General features: G+C 43.2%; 1 protein-coding gene across 5 annotated transcripts in view; it reads left to right on the top strand.

The window, feature by feature from the left end:
* Positions 1–23,217, top strand: part of ASRGL1 (asparaginase and isoaspartyl peptidase 1) — a 43,050-nt gene that overhangs the window by 2,342 nt on the left and 17,491 nt on the right. For 2 of the 5 annotated variants that reach the window (XM_066604463.1, XM_066604437.1), the window contains exons 2-3: positions 12,658–12,846; positions 15,156–15,298. In XM_066604463.1, the coding sequence (XP_066460560.1) occupies positions 12,660–12,846; positions 15,156–15,298 (330 nt within the window). In that variant the 5' untranslated portion in view covers positions 12,658–12,659. Of the gene's footprint in view, positions 1–10,017; positions 10,212–12,654; positions 12,847–15,142; positions 15,299–23,217 lie in introns of those variants that run through there. The other 3 variants (XM_066604455.1, XM_066604446.1, XM_066604473.1) reach the window with 3 other exon arrangements.

The raw sequence follows: 23,217 nt of genomic DNA, 5'->3' as shown, positions 1-23,217 counted from the left end.
GATACGCCCGTGGATTTATGCCACGGTGGTAAATAAAAAGTCCCTGCTGATGATTGCGGAGAAACGCGCCTTTTTCCACAATCTCCATTAATACTATTTTAACCCCTTAATGACATGGCCTATTTTGGCGTTGAGGACCAAACGATTTTTGGCGGATTTTCATCTCCATTTTTCAAAAGTCATAACACTTTATTTTTCCATCGACGCGGCCGTATAAGGGCTTGTTTTTTGCGCGGCGAACTGTAGTTTTTATTGATATCATTTTTTGGCTACATTGACTATATTGTAAAACTTTTATTATTTTTTTATGATCGAAGAAAGAGAAAACGCATCAATTTTGCGATAGGTTTTTTTTTAAGCGTTAATTATGCAGCATAAATGATACGCTACATTTTTTTTGTGCGGGTCGGTACGGTTACAACGATACCAAAATTCTTAATTTGTTAGGTTTTTCCACTTTTCCACAATAAAACCCCTTTTTTTGGAAATTATTTTTTTTCTAAATCGCTGCATTCAAAGTCCTATAACTTTTATTTTTCAATGGACGGAGCTCTATGAGAGCTTATTTTTTGCAAGACGAGCTGTAGTTTTCATTGTTACCATTTTGGGGTACATACGTTTTTTTTAATTACTTTTATTGGGTTTTTTGGGAGGCAAAATGCTAAAAATTTGCATTTTGCCTCAGTTTTTTAGCGTTTTTATTTTTTTTAACACTTTTTGCCGTGCAGAATAAAAAGTGTGTTCAATTTATTGTATGCGTCGTTACCAAATATGTGGGATTTTTTTATTTTTTATTTTTTCTATGCTAATATGAGAAAAAGCATGAAAAGGTTTTTTTTTTTCATTTTTATTTTTTGTACTTTATTTTGCTCTTCTTTTTACACCATCTGTGTTCCTCTGGGGGACTTACACTGCAGGACTGAAGATCGCTACGATAAGGCATGGCAGGACTTCTCTCCTGCCATACCTTATCGCTTATTACAGCGATCTTAGGCAATGGCAATACAGGACGTATCTGGCGTCCTGTTGCCATAGCAACCAGCCGGGCTCTCGCGATAACATCGCGAGAGCCAGCTGAAGTCACAGAGGGAGCGCACTCCCTCTGTGAACCCTTTCCCTGCTCCTATCTACTTAGCTCACGGCAGGGAAGGGGTTAACAGCAGGGGACGCATCTCTGATGCACCCCTGCTGTCGCAGCAGGAGGCCGGCTACTAATGACAGTTGAAACTTACATGCCTACGGAATTCAGTGTTTGGCGCGCGTTTTAAAGCAGCATTTTTGCTGCGGAAATCTTGCTATATTTCCGTGCGGTCATTCTGTAGATCTCCGTGGGATTTACACCCCAGGTGACTGCAGCCTAAGGGCTCCTGCCGACGGACGGGGATCTGCAGCAAATAGCGCCCATAGCATGCTCTGGGAAATCAGTTCTTCCTCCATACTTGGGGAAACCAATTGCGGTTTCTGCAAGTGGAGGAAAAATCGCAGCATGCTACATTTTTTTTTTTTGCGGATTCCGCATGGACAGCTTCCATTGAAGTTAATGGAAGCTGTCTGAGCCGCGGCCATTCCGCATTCGCAATCACAAAAGCAGATTGTTTAAAATAAAAAAAGAAATTGTACTGCACATGTCCATCAGCTCGCCGTGCGGACTATCCGCAGTACAGAAGAAAAAGAAACTAAACCGGTGCACGTGGACGCCGCTGCTGGCAGAGCCTGGGATCTGTCTCTGCAGTGTGCAGGGGGCCTAAGTAGGTTTGAAAGCTCACTGTTACATCATGTATTTGTGTTAGCAATTCTTCCATAACTACAAGAGCCTTGTGTGGTGCAGAGTATTAAGGCAGCAGAAATGCAGTCCTAAGCTCTCGCTCACGACCTGAAGGTTCCCCACATGGTTCAGGTAGCCGGCTCAAGGTCGGTAAAATAAGTACACAGCTTGCTGGGGGGTAAAAGATGACTGGGGAAGACAGTCTGCCGAGAAAACGTCACAATGTGACCTCACCCGAGGAGTCAGTCATGACTCGGTGCTTGCACCAGGGGACTTTACCCTTTACATATCTACAAGATTACTTGGTTTCTCAAGCTGAGAAAAATCGCATTTTAGTTTGTAGCTAACGCTTTTTAAGTAAGACTTATATGACATCTATTATCTGGGGTCAGAGGTTGACAAAGTACAATCTCAGCAGTGTTCTAGAACTGGAGTGCATGCTTGAGGTGTTAAACTTATCTTTACAACTTTAGACCCTGTTTACATTACATACATCACAGAAGGGGAAATATAAAAACAATCACAGAAAATGGCCATATACTTGCTGACTAAGGGGGGCAGATTGCTGCATCCTCTCAACATGCAGGTAGCAAACTACCAAATGAGGGAGCTAATTGCACCTGTGAGGGACACCGATGAAACAGCCACTCACACAGCCTCTTAATATAGAGAGGGGTAGCTGGTGTATACTCCCACACAGAGTAGATACAAAGTGGCAGACCTTCTGATACATGTAGTCCACCATGCAGACCAGCAACCTATTAATGACGCCATAATAATTTGGCGGGTTGCCCTGCACCTCAAAAGGTGAACCGCATTGGTACTGCCACCCTGGGCTCCCCCTGGCGTTTTAAAGCCACACTGCATGTGAATAATAGATTAATAAATGCAAAGTATCAGTTGGATTTTGGCCAAGATACATCAGCTCACTAACCACGTCATGGTTCCTTGCTTATAGTGAGTCCCTATACAAATATAAATACATCACAGAAGGGGAAATATAAAAACAATCACAGAAAATGACCATATACTTACTGACTAAGGAGGGCAGAATACATTAAATCAATGCTCTGTGCTGAGTGTATATGTCTGGCAACACTGAGATGCATTGACAATATGGAATGGAGTTTGCTGCTCACTGGTCAGGCACTCCCTGGGGTAGATGTGGGGTGGAGGGTAGTTTGGAAGAGCAGGACAAGCAGGCAGCCAGCTGGGTGACAGAAGGGGTTGAGGGAAGAGAACCAGTGAGGCAAGTCCTGAACTGGCACACCCCAACAAGTTTGCGAAGTTGGCAAATGAGGGGCATGCCATTACAGAATTAGCACCACTGCAGCACGACATGCCCTCTGACTGCCAGGGAGATGACTGCTCCCATAAGAAGGGGGAGCACAGGGCAATCTATGCAGGTCCTAATGGTGGGGGACTCAATTATAAGGGGGATAGACAGGGCAATTTGCCATAAAGACCCGGATAATCGAAGGGTGTGTTGTCTTCCTGGTGCTTGAGTTCGACACATCATGGATCAGGTTGACAGTCTACTGTGAGTGGCTGGTGAAGATCCAGCGGTCATGGTACACATCACTAATGACAAAGTAGAGGTCAATGAAGGACCCTCAAGAACAATTTCAAGGACCTAGGATCTAAGCTTAGGGTGAGAACCTCCAAGGTAATTTTCTTGGATATACTACCTGTACCACAAGCCACACCAGAAATTCAGCGGGTGATTAAGGAGGTGAACAAGTGGCTCTGGAGTTGGTGTAGGAAGGAGGGGTTTAGGGTTCCTGGAGAACCGAGCTGACTTTGCTGTCGGCTACGGGCTCTACCGTAGAGACGGGCTGCATCTCAATGGGGAGGGTGCAGTTGTGCTGGGGGAGAAGATAGCTAGAAAGTTGGAGGAGTGTTTAAACTAGGGACTGGGGGGAGGGCAAAAAGATAAGCGGGGGTAGACAGCGACCTGGGACTGAGTAATGGGAATGGGGGGTGGGGTTAGTACTGACAGAACAGCTAATAGAACCGTAAGTAGCATAATGAATATAAAAAATAACAACAACCGTACAAATTGTATGGCAATAAATGCAAGAAGTCTGATCAGTTCTGTGGGTGAACTTGAAGTGAGAATGTCTGATGAAAATTACGATATGGTAGGAATAACAGAAACATGGCTTGATGATAAGTGTGATTGGGTAGTGCATTTACAGGGTTACATTTTCTTTAGAAAAGACCATGGGAACCAAAAAGGGGGAGGGGTATGTCTATATGTTAAAGCCTACCTAATGCCGAGGCTACGAGAAGATATAGGTGTTGGGAGATGAATGCATGGAATGTCTGTGGGTAGAAATGCAGGGTGAGAAAAAATTTGAAAAAAATCCTGATAGGCTTTTCTATAGGCCACCAAAAATGACAGAAGACACTGAAAACTTATTATTAAGACAAATAAAATAGGTGTCAAACTGCTGTGAAGTAATTTATTATGGGAGACTTTAATTATCCGGATATAATGTGGGAAGGTGAAACCTGTAAATCTCATAAGGGGCAATAAGTTCTTGAGAAAGATTAAAGATTGCAAACTATCCCAACTTGTGCATGAGCCAACTAGAGGGAGAGCCATTCTGGACTTATTATTAACCAACAAACCGGACAGAATCACAGGGGTGCAGGGTGAGGGACACTTGGGAATTAATGACCACAATATAATCAATTTCCAGCTGTCATGCAATAGGAGGCCTTATCAGGGAGCGACAAAAAAACCTAAACTCTAGTAAAGCAAAATTTGATCAGCTCAGAATTACTCTTGGTAACATTAATTGGAACAACGTTCTCAAAAATAATTATAGGCGACAAATGGGAGAAGTTTTAAAACATCCAAATTACCTCATGTGAGCAGTTCATTCCCTTTAAAAAGAAAAGAACCACAAGTAGAAGGAAACCAATGTGGCTTGACAAGACTGGTGGTGGTGGGAGGGGGGGGGGGTGGGGGGGTTGCAACAAGCGGAAAAAAGAAAGCGTTTAAATTATCAAAACAAGAATGCAGTGAAGAGGCGCTAAAAAGTTACAGGGGGAAAAAAACAAATTATGTAAGGAAAAGTTCAAAATTGCCAGAGAGCAAAAATAACCCTAAAGTATTTTTCAGTTATGTAAACAGTAAAAGGATTTGCACTGAAGGCACTGGCCCTTTTAACAAATAATGCAGGAGAAACCATAGAAAATGATTGGGGGAAGGCGAATCTATTAGTTTCTTCTCAAGTGTTTTTACGAAGAAAAAATGTCACATGAGATGCAGGGGGATAAAGTGAACCCCCCCCCCCCCCCCGCTAAATATCACCTGCCTAACGCAGGGGGAAGTACAGAGACGGTTAAAATAGAATTAAAAATTACAAAATACCGGGCCAAGATGTAATACACCAAAAGGTTCTAAGGGAATGAAGTGATGTGATAGACCGCTATTTCTTAACTCTAGGACTCTATTGAGACCAGGGTTGTACCACTGGATTGGCGTATTGCAAATGTGGTCCCAATATACAAAAGGGCTCGAGAAGAGAGACTGTTAACTACAGGCCGGTAAGTCTCACTTAAATAATTGGAAAAATATTTGAGGGGTTGCTGAGAGATGCTATTCTAGAATACCTCAAGGAAAACAACGATATAACCCCTCATCAACATGGGTTCACGAGGGGTTGATCATGCCAGACAAACTTGAGCAGCTTCTACAATGAAGTAAGTTCTAGGCTGGACCTGGGAGAGTCTATTGATCTCATATATCTGGATTTTTCGAAAGCATTTGACACTGTGCAGCATAATAGGTTGATATATAAAATGAGACAGGTCGGTCTGGGTGAAAACGTGTGTATCTGGGTAAAGAATTGGAACAGAGAGAAAACAGAGGGTGGTAATAAATGGTTCGTACTCTGATTGGGCCACTGTTGCTAGTGGGGTGCCACAGGGATCTATATTAGGCCCATTCTGTTCAATGTATTTATCAATGACCTGATAGAGGGGCTGCACAGAAAAATATCAATATTTCCCCATGATATTATACAAGATAATTAATACAGAGAAGGACAATGTGCGGCTGCAAATGGACCTGGATAAGTTGGAGGCTTAGATAGAAAAATGGCAAATGAAGTTTAATATTGATAAATGTAAGGTTATGCACATGGGCAGGAGAAACGGATGTCACCGATATACACTAAATGGGGTACAGCTAGGAAAAAGTGATATGGAAAAAGACCTTTGGGTACTAGTTGACTGTAGACTTAAAGGGGTTGTCCCAAGAAAGCAAGTGGGGTTATACACTTCTGTATGGCCATATTAACCCCTTAGTGACAGCCCTATCGTAAAACTACGTCCTGCTGTTGCAGGACGTGTATGGAGGGAGGTAGCGGCGCTATCTCGCTCCATACAGCGCGGGCATCAGCTGTTTATTACAGCTGACACCCGCGGGCAATAGCTGTGCTCGGCCGTTCGGCCGATCGCGGCTATTAACCCTTTAAATGCCGCTGTCAATTCTGACAGCGGCATTTAAATCCCCCGAACGCTGTTCGGGGGTCCCGCACGGCCCCCCCGCGGGGAGATCGGGGGAGCCGTGCAGGTGTCATGGCAGCCGGGGGCCTAATGAATGGTCCCAGGGCTGCCTTAGCAGACTGCCTATCAAGCCATCCACACAGGGTGGCTTGAAAGACTGCCTGTAAAAAAGCAGTATGACGTAATGCTATAGCATTACATCATACTGCAGGAGCGATCAAAGCATCGCATGTTAAAGTCCCCCAGGGGGACTTCAAAGTAATGTAAAAAAAATAATCAATAGTTTTTTTAATTGTTAAAAAAAAAAAAAGTTATAAAAGTTTAAATCACCCCCCTTTTGCCATATCCATTATTAAAAAAATCAAAATCATAAAATAAAAATATGTATTTGATATCGCCGCGTCCGTAAAAGTCCGATCTATCAAAGTAGTGCATTATTTTTCCCGCATGGTGAACGTCGTCTGAAAAAAAAAAATAAAGAACGCCAGAAATACATTTTTTTAGTTACCCTGTCTCCCAGAAAAAATGCAATAAAAAGCGATCAAAAAGTCGTATGTATTCCAAATTGATACTATCGGAAACTTCAGGACATCCTGCAAAAAATAATTGAAAAAAATTAAATATCTTTAAAAAAAAAAATAAAAGTACTAAAGCAAAAAAAATACTATACAAGTTTGGTATCGTAGCAATCGTACTGACCCATAGAATAAAAATATCAGGTCGTTTTTGTTGCAATTTGTGTGCTGTAGAAACAGGATGCACCGAAAGATGGTGGAATGTTGTTTTTTTTCCATTTCTCTCCGCTAAGAATTTTTAAAAAGTTTTTCAGTAAATTATATGGCACAATAAGTAGTGCCATTGAAAAATACAACTCGTCCCGCAAAAAACAAGCCCACATACAGCGACGTCGAGGGATAAATTAAGGAGCTACGATTTTTTAAAAGGGAGTAGGAAAAAACAAAAATGGAAAAAAGCAAAAAAGCTCTGTCACTAAGGGGTTAATGCACTTTGTAATATACATCGTGCATTAAATATGAGCCATACAGAAGTTATACACTTACCCCCTCCAGTGCTGGCGTCCTCATCTCCATGCCGCCGACTAAAGCTGCCTTCTCCTTCCATTAGACGCGCTTGCGCTGTGCGGTCTTCTGCTCTGTTGAATGGGGCTTCTCTGGCGTGCTCGCGCCGCCGAGGTCTTCTGCGCATGCGCAGACCAGCTCTCCGGCGCGAGCATGCCAGAGAAGCCCCATTCAACAGAGCAGAAGACCGCACAGCGCAAGCGCGTCTAATGGAAGGAGAAGGCAGCTTTAGTCGGCGCCATGGAAATGAGGACGCCAGCACCGGAGGGGGTAAGTGTATAACTTCTGTATGGCCAATATTTAATGCACGATGTACATTACAAAGTGCATTAATATGGCCATACAGAAGTGTATAACCCCACTTGCTTTCACGGGACAACCCCTTTAACTGAAGGAATCAATACCAGTGAGCTGCTGTAAAAGCAATTAGTCTTGGGGTGCATTAAAAGAGGTATAGGGGCGAGGGACAAGAGCATTATACTTCCACTATACTGTATAAGGCACTTGTCAGACCTTACATGGAATACTGTGTACAGTTCTGGACACCAGTACTCGGGAAAGATGTTGTAGTGCTTGAGGTGGTTCAAAGAAGGGCAACTAAATTATTAAACCTAATGAGAGGACTGGAATACCCAGAGGGGCTGTCAAAAAATGGAATTATTCACCCTGGAAAAAAGATAGTTAAGGGGCGACCAAATAATTATGTATAAATACATTAGGGGCCAATACATGGATTTCTCTCATTATCTGTTTATACACAGGACTGCAACTGTAACGAGGTCATCCACTACGTCTAGAAGAAAGAAGGTTTCATCACCAACACAGAAGGGGGTCTTTACTTTAAGAGCAGTGAGACTGTGGAACTCTCTGCCTGAGAATGTGGTGATGGAAAAATTGATAGAGGCGTTTAAGAGGGGACTAGATGTCTTTCTAGAATGCTATGATATTATAGGATATAGACATTAAATAACCAGGCAGTTGTTGATCCGGGTCTTGGAGTCAGGTAGGAACTTTTAAACGTCGATCCAAGGATTTTTCTGACTGCCATTATGGAGTCAGGAAGGATTTCTTTCCCCCCACATAGGCTAAATTGGCTTCTGCCTCATTGGGGGTTTTTTTCTTTGCCTTCCTCTGAATCAACAGGGGGAAGTGGAAATGGGCTGAACTGGATTGATGTACATTGTCGTCTTTCAGCCTAACCTACTATGTTACTATGAATCTGAAGCGAAAAAAATATACAAAAACTACTCAAACACCATACCCCTGCATATCTGTAAGCTGACTGCAGGCTGACCAGATGGACCAGGGGTTTCTGGACTGGCCACTGCTTTTCAAGCCAGTACAAATTACTTGGTACCACTTTAGTTTACAAAAAAAAAAAAAACTATAGCGGGTATCTCATGGAGTGAAATTTGATGGTTCAAGAGAAAACGGATAATGCCACGTAATTGCTCAACAGTTATTTTACTGTTTAGACCTAACGCCTAAAGATCCTGTCAGATAACGTCACAACGGTGGCCTACATCCCTACATGGCAGAGCTCATAGGATCTTTCGCTGAGTGGAACATCATGCCCTGTCAATCTTAGCAACCCACTTGAGGGGAGCTCTGTATCAGAAGGTGGACTTGCCTCACTTGACAATGCCTAGACTCAGGGGAATGGTCTCTTTCCAAGGATGCCTTCAAAGTCCTGACAGACAGTTGGGGAATCCCACACATAGACCTTTTTTGCCTCAAGAAAAAAATGCAAGGTAGAAAGGTTCTACTCTCTCAACCAAGGAGACACACTTTCCCAGAGCTGGTGTTAGTCTACGTGTTCCCTCCTATCCTCTGATCCCAAGAGTCCACCAAAAATTCTGCCAGCAAGAATACACCCTCATTATCCTTTCTGACCTAGAAAATCTGAGAAGTCCATGCTGTTTAGGAGAGGATTCTCCAAAAGAGTAGCACAGACACCCCTATCTAGTAGCAAGATAACAAAAAACAGTATATACCATAAAATCTGGAAAAAATTCACATCATGGTGCCTGAAGAAAAATTCTCAATTTTCCCCCCCCCAGACATAACAGCAATCCTGGAATTTCTACAGGTCGGCCTAGACATGGGCCTCTCTCCGATCACGCTAAGAGTCCAGGTAGCGGCTCTTAGTGCTTTCTATGATACCAGGGTTTCTAAATTAAGTTGGATTTTCTAGAATTGTCAACCTAGTCCCTGAATGGAACCTGAATTGGGTGCTAGGAGTACTTTCCTCAGCTCCATTTGAACCTATAGATTCAATTCCTATCAGAATTCTGACCATAAAAACAATCTTCCTGGTGGCCATCACTTCGGCAAGAAGAATAAGCAAACTCCAGGCCTTATGCATCCGCCATCCATGCTGCTGAGATTATCCTTAAACTAGATCCATCCTTTATACGTAAGGTAGCATTGCCCTTACTTTCGTCCTAGGACATAATTTCCTCGTTTTGTTATAACCCGAAAAACGACCAGGAGAAGAGTTTTCACTGCCTCGACGTCAGGAGAGCTGTGCTACAATTCATCAGCTCCACAAGTCAGTGGAGGCAGGAAGATAACCTGTTTGTTCAGTTCTTCGGTCCTAATAAGGTGTGTGGGGGGGGGGGGGGGGGAGCAGCTAAAAGCTCTGTAGCTAGATGGATCCGACTAGCCATCGCAGAGGCCTACGCAGCAATAGATAAAACAACCCTGGAAAATATTAAGGCCCATTCTACCAGGGCAATACATGTTGGCTTTGGCCCACACTCCATGCCCTAGTCAGCATGGGTGGCTCCCAGGAACCCACAGACGGTACATAAAGAAATCCCATTGCAGTGCCCCGGATAGCTGAGGTAACGTGAGAGAAAATACATGTTGGCTTCGGCCCACACTCAAATTTTTTGAAAAAGAAGACAGGCTATATACTGTGTATATCACTTTCCCTCTATAAGTACCTGTGTTGGCCGTACTCTGAGCATCAAAATTACTGCAGACACAGGCCGGTGTAAATAATCTTGGAATTATGTGCGTACACCTTCTCGCTGTGAGCGGTATAGTAAGGCAAACTCCAGGCAGAAAAAAATAGTCAGGAAGGCCGCAAACAGGCCTAAGTGCAATAGTGATGAACTAAAACTCCCACCAGACACCCAGTGAAATTTAAACAGTCAGAGGTAGCCCAACTGAGGAGCTTTTTGGTTTGTTTTTTTTAAAAAGAATACAGGCTGTATAGTGTGTACATGCAAGCAGCAGTCTGGAAAATGTTGCATACCTTTATGAAACACTATAGATTAGATATTTGGACGGATGAGGATGTGGCCTTCGGGCGTAAAGTCCTCTTGGCCATAGACCTGCTCTGATTGAACTTAGTTGGTATGTTTCAGGTGGTGCTGTCGTGGAGACATTAGGGAAAAGTTAAATTAGACTTGCTGGTAATATATATTTTTTTCCTTTGGGAAGTCTCTATGACAGTACCTGTACTAGTTATTTCAGTTAGGCTCCTCCCTTTTCTCTGTCTGTTATAAACCATTGCAGAAGGTGGTAGAGGTGGGGGAGCTGTAAATCTCTGCGTGTTCCTGTCCTATCAGGAGGAGGCTATCTCAGGTGGTGCTGTTGTAGAGACTTCCCGAAAAACCGATTACTGCTAAGTGTAATCCAACTTTTTTTTACTGTTAAACTTTATTCATTTTTCTTTCTTTATGCTTTTTAGTCCTTACAGGGGACTTCAACTTGCGATTGTTTCATCGCTTGTACTATATACCTTAGAATTGTGATTATATATAATGTTGCCTATCAAGCCCTGCCAGGGCCCTTAGCCCACTCTCTCACAATGCTTTTTACAACGTTTACCGTGGCATTTCATGCTAAACGCTGTAAAATGCCTTCATTGATTTCAGTGGGACTTCTCAGGCTAGCGTTCGAATGCAGTGCATCTCGAGGTCCGTCTGTTCTATTTCCTGTATTTAAGTGTCTCCCATTGAAATCCATTTCATAGCTTTCTAAAACGTGGTAGAGTGCTGCGTTCTATGCTACCGGGAGAGGAAGAGAAAGTGTTGACGTCATTGGCTTTCCCTGCCTGCGTTGTTGCTGTGCTGAAAGCGCAGTAACAAGACGGGCAAACGCTCATGCTAAACTCTTTACTAACGCCTGTGTGAGATTGGCCCTAGAGGTAGGGGGCTCCCTTTGTCTCCAAAGTGGTATAAACTAGCCAAGCCTGGAGAGCAGTATCCCGTCCTGAAGGCTCTCGGAACATCTCACCACGACCGCACAAGAGGATGTCGCCGGAGCGATGGAAGGGGAGTAAGGCCCCCTTCATACGGGCGACACGGCATGTCCGCGAGAAAATCGCAGTGATATCGCTCATCCGTGCGATATCGCTGTATCCTCTCGCGGTAATACATGATTTTGTAGCGCTACAAAGTCACGTGACTTTGTAGCATCACATGTGAGGATTTTCGGACGTGAAATACAAGCCCTACCCTGAAAATAAGCTGTAGCTAGAGAAAGGAAAAAAAAAAGTGTATATATCACCTCTTCTGCGCTGTCTGGGGCGCTGCCACAGCTTCTCCCTGGGTGCCGGCACTCTATCTCTTTATCTTCTGCCTGGAGATTGAAAAATCCCTGCCTCCTGGAAGCACTGGCTGTGATTGGATGACGCTCAGCCAATCACAGCCAGTGCTCGATGAATGGCTGTGATTGGTTCAATCACAGTCATTCATTGAGCACTGGCTGTGATTGGCTGAGCGTCAGCCAATCATAGCCAGCGCTTCCAGGAGGCGGGGATTTTTGAATCCCTGGCCAGAAGAGAAGATGATTATCAGTGCCGGGACCCAGGGAGAAGCTGTGGCGGGGCTGACAGCACGTCCAAGGGGATGTATGTTGTGTTTTGTTTTTTTTTTGTTCTGCAGCTAGGGTTTAGATTTGTCAAAGTTGCATCGCACTGCACGAAAATCATGTTTTCATGCGATGCAACAGAGAGGAAGGCTCCATAGGGAAACATGGGCTACATAACTTCACGAGTTGCGTGCATATCGCCGGACCGACGAGCTTTTTGGGTCGGGTTGTTGCATGCTACAAAGCATCGCATGTGTGAAGGAACCCATAGGAAAGCATGGGCTTCACATGCATGAGATTTGTAGCATTGTAGCAAGGCTACCAAAGTGCGTGACTTTGTTGCCCGTGTGAAGGAGGCCTAAAGGAGAGGAAATTATGATTGCAGTTATAGCTCTGGCTGACTCATTAACAGAACAAAGACTGGAGTGTGCTGTGATACTTTAATGAATCCTTTTTGCCTTCTAGCAGATATGAAGCCGGTTATTGTTGTCCATGGCGGGGCTGGAACAATCGTGAAGGAATATGAAGAAGGGTATCGTTCTGGAGTAAAGAGGGCAGCTCTGCAAGGTTACAATATACTAAGAGAGGGAGGTGATGCTGTTACGGCTGTAGAAGAAGCTGTGGTGGTGCCTGAAGATGATCCACTTTTCAATGCAGGTGAAGTTTTGCTTCAAGTGACTGCAAAACAAAAAATAAAACGATCTCTGCATTTTCTGCATAATTTGTCATTGGTCACGTCTTGTGGCTGTCCAGTCCTCCACACCATAGCGGAAAAGAGAGATTGCATGAAAACTGCAGTTATGTGCAATTTCTATAATTTTTTTTTCCTCGATGCCTTCTGCTATTTGAATATTATGCATCATACAGCTGCAATATGTTATAGTAACTGGAACTTATTTTGACTACTTCTGACTCAAATGGTGGTCGCTGTTCAGGAAGTTAAGTGGTTGCTAGCCAACTATTGCTTCTACAGCAGAGTACACTATAGGAATATTCATCATTGCCCTTTGAGCATAGTCAGAGTGCAGAAAACCTGCTTTGGCTGTTCATCATTAGTGGACAACACTCCGCGGAGTGTGCTAGCTGTGCTTCCAAAAGTTGGGTTAAAAGCAGAGTATCCAAATGGCAGTGCTGAGTGCAATAGCTCTGATCCAACGTACCCTGTATAGATAGTTGTGCAGTACGGATGTACCAGTCAGGAGCTGCTGATAGAAGCATGGAGAAGCGAAAGTAATTTGTTGGGTCACTGCAGATTAATGTCACTTGCTTAATTAAAATAATGATCAGCTTGTTGCTATTAATGGGCAAATAATTCACATTAACTTGGTTACATCCACTTCTGGTTACATGATGTGTGATCTGGCTGCTAGGGCTCGATTTTGTTCATCATTGCAGGAGCAGGAGCACTGTGCACTCCAGCAGGTCACATGATTCACTCCATGATGTCACAGGTTACTCTGGGGATAATCCAAGAGGGTAGTGATGAATATACCTCTAGAATGTCTAGAAGAAGATAAATATAGTTTCTGCCCTAAATATACTGTGTGTATGTATATTTTCTGCCATTATTAAATAGGCTGTCTAATTGAACGTTTAGATTTTATCATCTTACAGTTACAAATGTGCTAGTATAACAGATGTTCTACCCGCTGCTTTGGTGTCTTGCTGCTCCGGTCCTGCCGACAGTAGCCTTAGCATTTGTATGGCACTAGACCACTAAAGCCATTGACTTTCTGCAGCGGTCATGTGTGTATACAGGCACATCACTGCTGCAGTCATGAAAACTGATGATGTGGGAGAGAACTGGAGCAGTGGCGCTTGACTGATGAGGCATCAAGCTGGTGAGTATAGCGTATTTCTAATATAACCACATATGCTACATTTTGGAACACAATGTGGACAACCCCTTTAACTCTTCCCCAGTACAAAAAAAAGAAATAAAATTGTTATATTGTAGAGTATTTCCAAATAGTGAAAGTCTAGGCATTATCCCTTCTCCTACAGTAGGTAATGCCTCTACATTTTTGTCATTGTCTGAGATAACCGGAGCGCAGCTGCATGTCATTCTCAAAATTTATGAGGGTCCCAGTCTTCAGTTGATATGCCATAAAAAATGTATTGAAGGAAAACGAACTGTAAGAACTGCAGCTGCCTTCCCCTACAAGCAACGACTGACCTGATTTACAGCGGTTTGTAGTCGGCAGCCTTAGGCTGCATTCACATGTACTAGATTGTCTGCAGCAAAAATCCAGTGTGGATTTTTATGCAGATTTCACCCCTTATTTGAAGAGGGGAAATCCCAACTGCATGTTAATTTAACTGTGGATTTTGTGCAGACTTTTTCTGCACCATGTGGATGGGATTTGTTAAATTTCATCCACATGGGTTATAGTGTAAATGCTGCCGAAATTCTTCAGCTTTTTATACACCATATCACCATATCCTTGCAGTTTATAGTCTAAAAAATGGAGAGGGAGGAGAGTTGAAAACTCATATGCAGATGTGTGTGTGTATATGTATGTGTGTGTGTATATATATATATATAAATAAATAAAATGTGTGTGGTTTATATATATATAATATATATATGCAAAATATGCAATTTTTTTCCTAATTTTGCCAAAACCCATGATGAATCTCATGAATTAAGGTTTTCCTATCTTCCTTCATTGGGAGTTTCTGGGACAATACAAATGGGATGCACTAAAATTTCCAAAATATGTGATTATTAAATGGTATAGAAGTAAACCTTATAAATAACACATTCACTATTAATTTTCAGCATTTTTAGTTTTATTTTCACCTTTTGTACCTATAACGTTGCACACAAAATGTTTCATGTTGATCGTCTGCTCCAGAATTTTTTCTTTAGGATGACTGAAGATGTAGACTTTGTCTTTTTGCCTTACTAAACATAGCTCAGAATTTAGCCTTTTGTGTGTTACTCTTACAGCTTCTTTCCTTAGGCCATGGGTCTGTTTTGAATGAAGAGGGAGAAGTTGAGATGGATGCTATTATCATGGATGGCAAGGATTTAACCTCAGGAGCTGTTTCTGCAGTCAAATGCATTGCTAACCCAATAAAGCTGGCCCGTCTTGTAATGGAAAAGGTATTTCACTGAAGAGCTCTATGGGGAATGTATAGTTTATCTGCCAGTCTCTCATTTATCATTACTGTTCACTGGCATATAACCTCATCCATCTATTGTGACTCAAATTATAAACATTGGTGCAAATAACTAGAATTATGTTACTCGGAGCAGTCATTCATCCTTTAATACAGGATAAAACTAAGGTCAACAGTCATACTAAACAGACTAAAAATTCGCTAATCGGAAATCGTTTTAGTGATAATCGGTGCGTGTAAATAGGCACGGGGCACCCGCTTTTCGGGCACTTTTAGCTGATCATTAAAATCAAGCTAACCTAAAAATCATCACTCACTTTTATCAGTCATTCTCCACGGGGGAGTGCTGATAGCATTGTGGAGAACAAAGGATCTGAGCGCATATAATAGCCTCGGGCTATTAGCCTGTGTTCAGTGAAGGCTTCATTTGCATACATAATTGGTATTTAAGTAGCTGAGTAGCTACTTAAATACCAATTATTTGTTATGCAAAATAATCGCTCAAAGCTGTCACTCAAACTGTCGTTTGAGCGATCTTTGAGCGATTAACTGCTCGTGTAAATGGGCCTTAACTCAATAGTAGAACTGGATATAATAAACTTTGATGTATGTATCAAATAGAAATGTCTTTTTCCTCCACTTATGAGCTTCCACCTCTCCCTGCTACAATGATCATTCACTCTGAAATACTTATGAAATCAATCTTAAGATGCACTAGCCCATTGAGGGATCAGGTCATATGCTGCCTATAGAAGTATTATTTGCTTTTGTTGTGCAAGCCTTTGGCCTTACATGAGAGATATACACTGGAAGATCCTCTGACATGGGGTGAAAAATGTGAACAGAGCATTAGGGCCCTTTTACACACAACAATTATAGTTCGAAATTCGCTCAAAAGCCATCTTTTGAGCGATAATCATATTGTGAGAATATATGCCCGTCATGCACTTTTCGTCCGTCACTCCAGCTCTGCTAAAAATCACAGTGTGCAATAAGAAGGACCGCATGCTGTGATTCTACGCGGGCAGCACTGATAGTATTCTTTCAGCAGCTATCCTGCCATAGAGAACAATAGCGATGTAGTTAAAGAACAGACCACCTGCTGTTGTTTAACTACATGCTAATAAAGCTAGTTGGCTACTAAGGAGCTGATTAACCCATTATTAGCTAATTAAAAAGGATTGCTCAGAACTGTCGTTTTTGACGAATTCTGAGCGATCATCTAGCCGTATAAATGGACCTTTAGCTAGTGTTGCTTATGTTTGTACTCTGGACCTAGTTATCTCCCCTCTTCCTCTCCCTGTAGTACAGCATGTCACACAGCCCATACTTCTTATCTCCTCTCTTCCTGTCTGTCTATGGAGGGATCTTGTGACATGCTGGGCAGCAGATCCTGCAGTGTCTGTGAGTAGTAGGACAGCAGAGAGCTTTCACAGTTCCATATATGTGTTTGTGAAGACAATGGGGCTTATTTACTATTGAAAATTTGACAATTTGTGGTGCAAATTTTGCCACAAAACTGTCAAACATACTTTACACCACATTTGCTTTGTGTTTTATACACTATCAGACAAGTCTTTTTCACTATGTCCGACAAAGTAGCATTCCTTCATAGAAAAAGTGGCATGGCCTAAACATGCCCCAAAAATTGGCAAAGTTTTTATAGTAAACTAGCTCCACAAGGAAGGGCAAGCAGACCCATTGAAAGCAATGGTTTGCCAGCAACCCTTGCAGTGATTTTTTTGGGGAAGGGCTTTAAATATAAGCCCTTCCCTGAACATCATCCCTAGTTGTAATAAAGAAAAAAAAATCTATACTTACCTCTCCGCTGCTGTCGGGCTCAGGCACGTCTAGCCACTTGGGTCCCATCACTGTAATAAAGTTCTTTCAGCAGGCGGGGATTTTAAATCCCTGGCTGCTGAAAGGGCTGCGCCTGATTGGCTGAGGGCTGTGACCAATCAGATGCAGCCCTTTCAGCAGGTGGGGATTTAAAATCCCCGACTGCCGAAAGAACTTCATGAAAGTGACGGGAGCCAAGGGGCTAGATGTGCATGAGCCCAGCGGTGTAGAGGTATGTATAGATTTTATTTTATTTTTTACAACTACTAGGTATGATTTTTCAGGGAAGGGCTTATATTTAAAGCTCTTCCCTGAAAAATCACTGCGGGGGGGTGCTGACATTCCTAGTGCTTTCAATGGGGTCGGACGGCAGCGGCATCCTCATTGAAATCAACAGGAGAGCTTTGCAATCCTCTGCCACAGCTGTGGCAGGGGATTCTTAACTCCTCACGGGGAGTCCCCTTGTATAAGCCCACCCTAGGCTTATACTTGAGTCACTAAGTTTTCCCAGTTTTTTGTGGTAAACTTGGGTGCCTCGTCTTTTATTCGGGTCGGCTTATACTTGAGAATATATAGTAAGTTGAATCACGGATATTTCTATACACTTGACTGTTGCTTGGAGTTTTGCTGCTGTACTGAACCTACATATTTTTATAGTTTAGGTGGACCAGTTCTTTTTTTCTTTTTAAATGCTTTTATTCCCATTTTTCATGTTTTTGTGCTCTGTTCATATTTAATAGCCTTTTTGATATAGGAGCGTGTGCCATCTTTTCTATTGGTCCCCTTGCCCTTCCTTTTAGAATTATTCTGGTTAGACACTAAGGCCTCATTTCCACGGTACGCACTGATCCTAAGTGTGGAATCTGCCTGTGCCCGTGGCCATGGACAGTTTTCTTACCCATCCTGATGCGGTGCGGGTCTCCTGTGTCCCAGAGTGTCCCCCCCCGGCCCCCCCCCCCCCCCCAAGCAGCACCATTGTTTTTGCGAGAAAAAGCACAGCTGACTCAAAAATTGCAGAAAGATGCGATTTTTGCAGCATTTTTCTCATGGCAACATCGCGATCGCCAGTGTGAAGGAGTATTCGTGAATAAGCACCAATAAGTGAGTATAGCGCTACCTTACACCTTGTGATAGATAGGCATGCAGGCATCTATAAATCGAAGCAATATCTGTGAAAGGAAACGGGAATCATGGGAAATGTAGTCTTTTGTGTTGTTCACGCTACCCTCGGCAAACCCATACCTTTATCACATGGTGTGAATTGCGCTCAACTAGCAAAACTAGACAAGGCGCAGAATGGATGGTGATTTCCACGCTCCAGAGAAGAAGTCAGACTTTGTGTATAAAATCAAACTGCATATAAAATGTAATTGAGGTTCAGGGGTCCATCTGCTCTAACATTGTGAGTAGAATAAAAATACTTGTTTTTACACATTCTGGTGATCTAGACAATATTGAACTGTATTCTGATTATTTGAATATTTAGTGAGTAAAAGAAAAAGCACATGTTGTCTCTCTGAGAATCTGACATGGAGTCTGGCTTCTTCTCTGGAGCGTGGAGGTGGAATTCGTCATTCATTCTGCACCTTGCCTGGTTTATCCAGCTGAGTGCAATTCATACCATGTGAACATAGACCTATTGAGAATCTGTAAATGCTCCGACCCTAGTGTATTTGCGCAGCTGTCAGCTGATTGGTCAGGATCCCGAGCGGCAAAACCCTAGCGCATCAGGTATTGATGACCTATTCTAAAGACAGCTCAAAACGCATCAAAAAACATGTTTTTTTCTTTGTCTTGTTCCTGATGGGATTTTAATGATACTTACAAAAAGCCAGTTTTAAATGGATGCTGTATGTTTCCCTTTTTCTGCTTTGTTTTCTATTCAAGACATTTAATGCTGCTTAGTGTCCCTGTAAAGATAAGTTATGGTGCTGTTCTGGGGGACATTTTTCAGACTGCTGTCCATGCACACGCTCTCGCACAGAACTACCCGGGAGGACATGCGCACAGCGGTCTGATATGAGGCAAATTTTCCGACCATGCGAGGACTTCACAGGAGGATCCCGCAGGAAATCGGGGAGCCAGTGAGTATAAGGCCTCATGCCCACGGGGAAAATCAGGCCCGCTACGGATTCTCCATGTAGAATCCGTAGCGGGTCCCTCCTGCCCCGCGGACATGAGGCATAAAAATAAGAATAAACTCACCTCTCGCACGCTTCGGATCTTCCCTTCGCCGCGGCGTCATCTTCTCTGCGTTGCGGCTGGATCTTCTTTCTTCGGCCCGGCGGATGCGCAGGGCACGTCGGTTGCGTGCCCCGCGCATGCGCCGGCCCGAAGAAAAAAGATCTGGCCGCGATGGAGAGAAGATGACGCCGCGGCGAAGGGAAGATCCGGAGCGGGTGAGTAAATTCCGATTTTTGTCTCCCGCGGATCCGGACGGCTTCAATAGAAGCCTGCGGGAGACCCGCACGAAAATGGAGCATGGTCCAGATTTTTTCATGCTCCATTTTTTTTAAAATCACTTTTATTGACCATCCGCGGGTATTTTATCTACCCGCAGGTGGTCAATGCATCCCTATGGGATGCGGATCCGCGTGCAGGAGAAGAGTTAAAATCCGCTGCGGATTTTAATTCTTCTTTTGCCCGTGGAAATGAGGCCTAAAAGATGCATCCCCGGCTCACCATCCCCTTCCAGAACAGCACCGTAATTAGTTTCATGCTGTTTCATGTTAACGGTGTGTCTTTAAAACTGCCAGTCTGAGAATGCCAAGATTCTGATGAGGTGGGCTAAAGAGCCCAATAGCTAGCTACCCACATCAGAGTTGCCAGCCTCATTCCCCCTCCCTCCCTTTTTTTTCTTTTCTGGACTGCTTATTCAAATATCAGAGGCAGCCAAAAAAATTTATTGACCACTTGGAAAATCCTAACAATTTATAGAGCTTCTAAATATTTGTCTGCAGCTGAGATACTAATATGAAGACTTTAGCAGCATTTACTGTGACCCGTCTAATAATGATTACAGTCACTATAGTCTGCACAAGTTCCTCCAGCATCAAAACACACAAGTATTTTTGTAGTCAGTGCAAAAATGTCGCCTTTTTTATGGGCTGTCAAGGAATTTATGGGCAGTTAACAACGCTGATCACAGCAGTAGACTGTTCTCTTCAAGTATTGCACATTTGTTTCCACTTTTTAACGGTTTACATTCAGTTGTGATCTATATAAGAAGGAAGAGATATATTACATTACATGTATTGTACTGGTGCTGACTAGAGATGAGCGAGTATCCTCGCTAAGGCACATTACTCGAGCGAGTAGTGCCTTAGCCGAGTATCTCCCCGCTCGTCTCTAAAGATTCGGGGGGCGGGGAGCGGCGGGGGAGAGCGGGGAGGAACGGAGGGGAGATCTCTCTCTCCCTCTCGCCCCCCGCCGCAACTCAACTGTCACCCGCGCCGACCCCCGAATCTTTAGAGACGAGCGGGGAGATACTCGGCTAAGGCACTACTTGCTCGAGTAATGTGCCTTAGCGGGTATACTCGCTCATCTCTAGTGCTGACATGTTGCCTGATTTGCCTTATTTGCTTTTGTCTCCCGGCTACTTTTGTTTGATTTCTGGAAAGTGTAGCCTTTCCAGGAACTGTACAGTTGTCAGATGTAGAAAGATGTGTCTCCCTGCACTATAGGAGATCTGCGAGTAGTGAAGGATCAGCAGCGTATTTACAGCGTTACCCAACTTCTTATGTGGACTTCGTCTATATTTAAACCATAACATGATGTTCAGATGTGAACTGACACTTTAAGGTCACATCTCACATCAGGTTTTCCTGATTTTTCCCTCGTTGCCCAAATGTTAGATTGTTACGAATGGGATTTGAAGAAAATATCCTTCACAAAATGCTAAAGAAAACAGTGCATTTTCCCCATTGCCTTTAAGTAATACATCACAAGAAAAATGTTTAATATGAAAACGTTGGATGCTAGTTCTACAAGTCCTATCGTTTTGACCTATTCCGGATAAACCGCTTGGGGGCATTGCTTGGAAATATTTCTTAAAATTACAAAAAACAGGTGACTACAGCAAAATGTGATATTAAAGGGAATCCTGTGGTTACCTATATGAGGGCTTATTCCCACGGGCGTTACAGGGCAGCGACTCTCACAGCTTTGCACTCATTGCAGCCCATTCACTTTGCCGGCAGGGATCACGTACGGGCTGTGATCGGCACTGTGCAGTGCCAGGTATCTGACGTGACAGACAGGCGCAGTGGGACTTAAAAAAATTTTTTTTCCAACTCCCCACTCTGTATTAAACGCTGTATATTCACAGGCATTGCGAAGGGACAGCATTTCAATAAACCTTTTAAGAGCTCTGTATGAAACGCAGGGAAATAGAGCATGCTGCGATTAATTTTTCCTGTGTTTTATACGCAGTGTCCCCTCACTCCTCCAATGCAGGTGTAAATGGAAGAATGAAAGTCCATGGACTTTCATTGCCTCCATCCACCGCGGCTTACACAGGGAAATTTGTGTGCGTATTACACAGTGACAATACATCTGTGTGAATAAGCCCTAAGGTCGGCGGCACACGAACAGGTCAGAGCCTGCAGCGGAATCCATACCTGTGCCCGCGCGTGCCTTGTCAATTTTGTATTGCGTATAGACCCGGCAGCTTGCGGTTCGACATGAGCAGTACAGTTGTTTTTTTGTTTTTTTCCAAATCACGGCTTCTCCTGGAATTGACACGGCGGATAGGCTGTGAGTCTGACCGCTTCCATTGACTTCAGTGGAATCCGTCCGTGTGTGCGGAGTCCGTACAAAAATAGAACGTGTTGTGATTTAATTTTCGCGAGCGACAGTGCAGTTACTGTCTGCTAGTGTGAGCGGACATGTGAATGTTCTATTTTTGTTAATGGATGCGGAATGCTGCGGATCGTCCACATGGACAGCAATCGCGGATTCCGTAATTCAAATCTGTATTCAGCAACCGTCTCACAGCAGAACAAAAGGGCTGTATGCGGATAACAGACCACCTGCTGTTATCTGCATAAAGGGAAGGGAGCCTCATTTACATGCAAATGAAGTTAATAAGCTACTAATGGGCATTAGTGACCATTAGTAGTTTATGCAAAATGATCGCTCAAGCTGTCATTCTCCCTATCTTTTGAACGTATTTAGAGTGATCATCTTTGCTTGTAAATGGGGCTCTACTACAACACTGCATACAGAGTTAAGATGGCAATCAATGGCTGAAGGTTGAGGTGGGCTGAGAAATCAAGGACTACTTGAATATCAAGGACTACTTTCCCGTAGTCCTCTGGGTGGCTACTACTGATAAAATCGTGTGTTCCCAGCAAGTACCGAGGAAGAGGTCTATGTACCTTGAAACACGTTTGCATGCTGGTTTTATTAATAAATTGAGATTGCGCTGTGTTCACTCGGAAGCTTCTTTTTTTTCTTGCCTACTCTAAAAAGTGTATGTAACCAAAGCCTATAGTATCATTATGCTTTTGTCTGGATATTGTAATTGTTTATATGTTCTATGGAACTTGCACCCCTCCCTCTGCAATTTTCTTGGCATAGCTCATTGAGACATTCTAGGCCAGTGTTACTGAACTCCAGTCCTCAATTACCCCCAACAAGGCAGATTCCAGGATTTCTTTAGTATTACACAAATTATATTCTTGTCAGTGTCTCAGAAATTGCAACAGGTGCTATCTATGGGATATCCTAAAATCATGACCTGTTGGGTGGACTTAAGGACTGGAGTTGAGAACACTGTACTAGGCTGCATAAAGTAGCATGTAATAACACGCAGGAACAAGTAGTGCGACATCCCTCAGATCTAGAATTTACTAAATTGGCCCTACCGTGGCATTATCTGTGAATTTAGGGATATCTTGTGGACAGGTCTTTGTGTAGTTCGCAAACAGTTATGTTTGTGTTCCATGTTTCCAGTAAAATGATTTCTTTAGAATACATATTCCAGTTAGCAGGGATGCATGAGAAGTTGTGTGCTGCAAAGGAATCCTAGTGCAAATTGTAAAAACTTAAAGGCAATATGCA

Source organism: Eleutherodactylus coqui, chromosome 1, assembly GCF_035609145.1.
Source record: "Eleutherodactylus coqui strain aEleCoq1 chromosome 1, aEleCoq1.hap1, whole genome shotgun sequence".
Taxonomy (NCBI): Eukaryota; Metazoa; Chordata; class Amphibia; order Anura; family Eleutherodactylidae; genus Eleutherodactylus; species Eleutherodactylus coqui.
The sequence above is the reverse complement of the archived record's forward strand: the minus strand, read 5'-3'. Positions and strand labels throughout refer to the sequence as shown.